This window comes from Trichechus manatus, unplaced genomic scaffold, assembly GCF_000243295.1.
Source record: "Trichechus manatus latirostris isolate Lorelei unplaced genomic scaffold, TriManLat1.0 scaffold00193, whole genome shotgun sequence".
In the NCBI taxonomy this organism is placed as follows: domain Eukaryota; kingdom Metazoa; phylum Chordata; class Mammalia; order Sirenia; family Trichechidae; genus Trichechus; species Trichechus manatus.
Genome location: NW_004444129.1, coordinates 2,937,416 through 2,944,055, shown reverse-complemented (window position 1 = coordinate 2,944,055; position 6,640 = coordinate 2,937,416). Strand labels below are relative to the sequence as shown.

At 43.4% G+C, this 6,640-nt stretch overlaps 1 protein-coding gene across 3 annotated transcripts in view; it reads right to left on the bottom strand.

The window, feature by feature from the left end:
* Positions 1–897: 897 nt before the first annotated feature.
* The window catches only part of KCTD1 (potassium channel tetramerization domain containing 1), a 106,068-nt gene continuing 100,325 nt past the window's right edge, over positions 898–6,640 (bottom strand). For 2 of the 3 annotated variants that reach the window (XM_004387760.2, XM_023741857.1), the window contains exons 4-5: positions 5,149–5,454; positions 898–1,884 (exon numbers count right to left, since the gene is read on the bottom strand). In XM_004387760.2, the coding sequence (XP_004387817.1) occupies positions 1,726–1,884; positions 5,149–5,454 (465 nt within the window). In that variant the 3' untranslated portion in view covers positions 898–1,725. The remainder of the gene's footprint in view (positions 1,885–5,148; positions 5,455–6,640) is intronic. The other variant, XM_004387759.3, reaches the window with a different exon arrangement.

Sequence of the window (6,640 nt, the reverse complement as noted above, 5' to 3'; positions counted from 1 at the left end):
CCTGAGATTTTTCCCTACTTTTTCCAACACCGTTTAAGACCCTACTTCTCGGATCTTTTGGACAGGTGATGGTGTAGATTCAAGCGGGCCACAAATTCTTTGTCATTTTCCCCAACAAGAGGTGGATTTTAATTCCCCTGCTCTTGAATCCAGAAGTCCCTGGGTAGCACAAATAGTTTGTGTTCATCTACTAACCTGAAAGTTGCTGGTTCAAACCCACCTATTGGTGCTGTGGAAGAAAGTCCTGGTGATCAGCTTTCCCTAAAGATTCCAGCCAAAAAAACCCTATGGAGCACAGTTCTACTCTGTAACACATGGAGTTGCCATGAGCTGGAATTGACTAGATGGCAATAGGTTTTTTTGTCCCTTGAACCTGGGCTGGCCTTGTGTCTGCTCAACCCATAGAAAATAGTGGAAGGGCACTGTGCAGTCCGGGTTGAACCTTTTAGAGGACTGTAGCTTCCACCTTCTCTGTCTTGGAACACTTGCACGTGGGACCCTCCCTTTTAGAACCCAGATCCCACGCTATGAGAGGCCTCAACCACGTGGAGCGGCCACCAGCCAGTATTCATTGCCAGTCATGTGAGTCAGCCATCTTGGGCATCCCAGCCCAATCAAGAGAGCACATGAAGCCTGGTTCTGCTCACAAGAAGCACAGAATCACGACAGAGAAGTTTTGCCATGGTTTGTCCCGCAGCAACAGGTGTAACGGACACGTTCACAAGAAGAAAGATTTATCTTGCTAACCAAAGCAGAAGAAACAAATGAGGGAAATTACCATTTGCCGAGTTGGAAGAGAACTGTTTAAAACAGCAGATGACATCCTTATCCCTGAGTGAGCTTTAACCTCAAAATGGAATGCAACGCTTAGGACTCTTTCTGCCCGACAGAAAATTCAAAACGAACATTTCCATTCGAATCCAGCCTCACCCCCAACACGTGTGTTTCATGCAGACCTTATTTTTTAAACAGAGTTTATTATATTTAATACATTATAAAATTTGAAAAACTGTAGGAAAGCAGCAGACTCAAACTGGAGCAACTCTAACAAGTAATAATTCTGGCCCCTTTGCAAAACGGATCAGTTTAAAAACAAAGTGATGGTCACATCTGTGAGGCAGACAAAAGAGTGTGACTTCTGTACAAACTACAGTTAAAATTTCATGGCTAACATCTTTCAAATGCAATGTGCTCAGCAGAGTTTTCCTGAAGTCCTGCCGGGTCCCTGCCTAAAGACAGACATGAAGCCTCTGTATGCAAAGAAATGCTGTTCAAGGTGTTTTTTTTTTTTCCTTAAAAAAAAGGGATAGAAGAAAGAAAAAGGAAACTGAAATGACAGATGGCTGTTTGGCAATGGGAAACTGTAAGGAGATGTGTCCTCAGCAGTCATGGCTTGTTATTGGTCAGCAGGCCCCAGGGGCCCAGGACACTTCATGGCCATCACAGCACCAACTGTAGCTACCACCTTTTTTTCTTTCTTTCTTTCTTGCATTTCCTACCTTTTGACATATATATATATTTATATATTTTTTACACCTTGAGGATAGCACTATTCCAATTGTTCCCATATGAATACAGGTGTGGTCTCTATTTCATATAAATGTGTCTTTTATTCAATTTTAGGTCCAGGACTTGGTTTGCTGTCCCAACTGCACGTAAATGTCTCTTGCTTGTTTGCGTGATTTCTTGTGTACGTTGTCATTTTTGCATAAGAAACATGTCCATTCAGTCCAGAGGCTCCTGCTTTATCCGGATGACGGAGGAGACACGGGGCGTCCGTCTCAGTTCCCGCCGCAGGACGTATTCGCTGAATTGGGATGAGTCCACTCCTCCCCCACAGGACCCTACAATTTCAAATCCTCTTTGCTGCAATCTCTCGAGGACCTGCAAGAGGCCAAGACAAACATCCAGTTATGGGCAAGACAGGTCCCTTGGCCACATGGCTGCATTAACACCCCAGAAGACTGCTGTAAAGTTTGCAGATCGTTTGCAGCTCTGATCAATCTCATCTAACCCCTCAGTCTCTCTGAGCATCTCTGAAAGGATGACCCTGGATTAAAGGGCAGTAGAGAGGGAGGAGGAATCCCTGGGCGGTGCAAATCGTTAACACGCTCAGCTGCTACCTGAAACACTGGAGGTTTGAGTCCACCTAGAGGTGCCTCAGAAAAAAGGCCTGGAGATCTACTTCTGAAAAGTCAGATATTGAAAACCCTATGGAGCACAGTTCTACTCTGACACAAAAGGGGTTGCCACGAACAGGAGTTGATGCAATGGCAACTAGTAGAGAGGGAGCGAATGTTTCTAATACTGAAATGTGCCATTACATGCTTGCTTTGCACATTTCAGCTCTTCCAGTTCATTTAATCATTCCAGCCACTCGGCATAATGGTTGGTGTTAGCGCCATTTTATAAACGGGAAAACTGAGGTTCATAACTAGTAAGTCATGGAATTGGGTTTCCAACTCGGGTGTTTGGCCTCAAATCCCATGTTTTTTTTCCAATACGCAACACTGCTTTCTCTGCAAAAGGAGAGGGTTCACATGTCAAAGCTCATTTACCACTAAAATATACTTGATGAAATGATAAAAGATATAGAAGGAGTGATATCTGAATTTTCTTGGCTAGTGATTCATTTGTACCCTCTGCCATTGTTCAAGTTTCTCAATACTGAGTTAATCTTCCATATTTCAGCTTGGAAGATTTATGTAATTTCAGTAGCAGAAGAAATGGACAGCTGAAGCCAGCTGAGGTGTATCTATAAGTTTGCAAGTTTGTGGCATATGAAACAGATTCATTGCCTCGTGTAGGCAAGAATAAATGCAATGATTGTATACTAGAAAATATATCCAAAATAGAGATCTTCTAAACTTCTCATATAAATATAAGCTGCATAGTCTACTCTTTAATTTTGAAATTAAACACCTTATGCCAGGAAGATCCCTGAATTTGTCACTACACGTCTGACTTCTTAAATGCAGCCAGTAGCTCCTAAAACCCTTAGACAGGCAGAAATATAGAAAACAGATCTGCAGCATTCTGCTTCCTTAAGAACTGAACAAATACTAGACTTGCAACTGTTCCCTGCTAGGATTTAGGATATAATTAAATTACTTCACTATTCTAAAGGCAAGACAACTCAATCATAACTTTGAAAAAAAATGCCTGGCTCAAATTCTTTTTTTGGAATGAAATGGAATGTTACTAAATAAGTAACTTTCAAAATGTAGTCAATAAAAAGTGAACCCTTACTTTTTAATTATTATTATTTCCCGGTCATCTACTTTTATATGGAGTATAATGTACTATCCTGGAGAACAGTTTACTAGATGAGATTGAGAAATAAGAGAGTATGTTTGCTAAAAAGCCTCAAATGCTGGCAAACAAAAACACCAAAAAAAATGTCCTATTTGAACCAAATTAACATTTGACCCTGCAGTGCTCTATTTCTGTAGATAAATTCAAAATGCACAAGCAGACCAGTCAGTGTGAGGACAGGATTGAAGAAAAACAATCCCTAAGTTCAAAATGAAGATGTAGTTTGGTGGCAGGTAATAACAAAGCGAAGTTCACCCCAAGGAGAAGTCCCCAGCAGAGGCAGGAACTTCACCTGTCAGCAAGAAACAACCCAGTTTGCTTGGCCAAACCACCACATTGGAAAGGACTCTTTGCCACGATTAGGAAAGAAAATACCAAGTTATAGGAAGCTGTCAACAATAAAGAACCTAACTCTGATATCTGTTTTTCTTTGTTACGGTAGCTCAATCGCTAACATAAGGAACTCCCTAAGCCTCTTCCTCCCCAGGGGGTCTGACACACATAATATAATTGTCCAATATGATCCAATGTTACCTTGGATGTGGTTAAAGTTTATTCCAATGTAATGCAAATAGCTTTTGCTTCTTGGCCATTACTTTTTAAACATCACCTTGTTAATAGCAAATTTGCTTAAATGTAGTGATCACTGAATTAAAATAGCTCCATGTGGTATCCTGTACCTTATGTCCTATCCCAAATGTCTATATACCCAGCGGACAATTCCTATTTCTTGGTCAGTGGAGCAGGAAGAGTGGGTCATGGCCGTGTCATGGAATGTTTATCCAGATGAGAATTTCTACATCTGATCAAACTCAAATGATCCGGGGAGCTTGTCAAGCACGTCGATTTATAATTACAGTTACTCACTGGCCTGCCGGGGAAGGCCCTAGTAAGTGATGAAATTCTGTCCTGGCTCTGAATGGCTCCGCCCTCCCTCCTTTCTGGCAGAAAGCCAGGGGCAGGGTATGTGTGTGGGGGGAGCGGAAAGACTTTCAGGACTTCAGAAGCCTTCATAAAGCAGAGAGGCCTCATTGAGAACGCTGCACGGGACAGCGCAGCAAGTGTACCACGCACAACTCCGGGGGGCGCCATTCGCACTGATAAGCAAGCAAATGTGGCCCCTGGAAGCGTGCAACCTGAAGCCACGCCCCAACCTGCCTGATGGTGGGTGCCTTCCTCTAACCTGCTTCCAGGTCCTTTTCTGCCAGAGTTTCCTGCTGTTCTGCTCTCAGACATCTCTTCATAAGTCTAAAAAGTTATAAACAGTCATGGAACAATCCTCAAGAGGCAGAAGGGTATAGTGGGTGCTCTCATCTCCGAGCACTGGGAGAGGTTTTGTTGGCTAAATACTAAACAGAGAGTCATGGGTCCGTTTCAGTTCAAAAGGGAGAAAAAACAAAAACTCTTACTCTGTTGACTTCAGATAGTTTTGTGTCTTTCCTGATATTCCTAATATGCAGAGCATACTCCCACTCAGGTCTTCAGAACTTGCCGATCCCTCCGCCTGGAGTACTCTGCCTCCAGATATCCTCTTCTCACTACCTGACAAACATGTATGTTGGTTACTGTTTGCCCCCCACCCCGTGCCCACAATGTAAGTTCCATGAAAATAGCCGTTGTCTATTTTGTTCTCGTCTGTGTCTCTAGTGCTCTTGCCAGAGCCTGGCACGCAGTAGGGGTTCAGCATGTGTTTGTGGAATGACTGAATGAATGCCGTAGAGGAGTGAGTACGTTCATCTGCCCAACAGAAATGTCAACACATGAGGATCAACTTTTCGGAGGACAGGCACTATGTGAAGGCAAGGGTAAGTATTAAGAATGACAACTCCATACCTGGACTGAGTTGAGGTGACAGTATCCGTTCAGTGGGAATCTGATGACGTGTGTCGAGTCGTGGTTCCAGCCCGCGTTGACAGAGTTACACATCACATCGCCGATTTCGGGAAACACTTCTTCTATCAAGGACTTGTCGCCGCTGAGTGTGATCCTCTCTCCAAGGTCGGGGGCGACACGTACCACTAGGCACTCACAGGGCCTGGAAAAGCGGCCAGTTTCTCTGTCCTGCTTCCATCTTTCCATTTCCAACAACATTGGCTGAAGCTGAAAATATTTTGCCTCTTCATATAATAAAGTGTAGTCCTAGTGGGGAGGAAAAAAGGATATCACACAGTGCAAAATTACAAACATAAAGTACTGAAACTGTTCACATGTAAGGTGATTTTTTTCAGCTGTGTTGTTATTTCAATATCGAACCTGGATGCAAAATTTTCACTTATGTCGTTTTCTAAAGACTGAGCTTAACTGGCATTCGTTCATTCAGTGGTGATAAAAGGAGCTAAGACTTTTCGACTATTATTAACGACTGGGCAGCCCCACTTCTAAGTGCTTTACATGAATTAAGACCTGTAATTCTCCCAACTGCCCGATGAATTAGAAACCATTATTATCACTATTTTGCAGATGAGAAAACTGAGATGTGAAAGGATACACCCAGGACTCTTTTCCTTTAGTGGAAAAATGTCTTCTGGGTATTTAAAATCTGATTGTGTTGATGAGAACCCAATGAACGTCCTCTCTGATGAGATGCGTGGATAAGGTCAGGGACAACTGTCAAAGGTGCACCCTTCACCAGAAGGCTCTGCCCCTCACGTCAACTTCAGCAGAAGCTCCAGAACTTCTCACAGGAGGGTGTGGGGCAGTGATATGGTAGGAGTGGGGTCAGTTGTGAGTGGAGGCCTGGAGAGCAGCCGGCTGCTTGTATTTAAACTTGTATGTTTATTTGAAATGGTTTTGGGGTGGCTGATGGAGATTTGGAAGGCTAATGTGCTGCCGTCACAAACTGAGAGAGGTGAACAACACTAGCCCTTGACTCCTGGAAGATGAAGGTGCAGAAAAGGAAACTAGTTCGTTTCTGAAAGCAAAATCACCCAGTCTTTAGGCATTGGTCGGTTCCTTTATCTATCACCTTAAAAAAAAAAAAATCTGTTGCATTAAAGCAGGAATCCAACAAACAAGTATTAAACCACACACAAGCAACTGAATGGGAAGACCAAAGAGAACAAAGGGGAGGCAGCAACTTAGGAACAATGTTAACAAGCAGGTCAATATTATGTCTAAACGTAGCTATGGTCACAATCATTTCTGGGTGTGAGATAAGTGGACACTTGCCCAGACACGCTGACTGAGAACATTGTAATCAACTGACACAGGCATTTCACCCGTCCTTCCACAGGCCAGGGCTGGCAGTGGTGCCTCGTGCCTGCAGGAGAGCGGATGCTGTAAATACGAGGCCTGAGTGCTGGCAGAGGACCCTGCTGTGTGGATT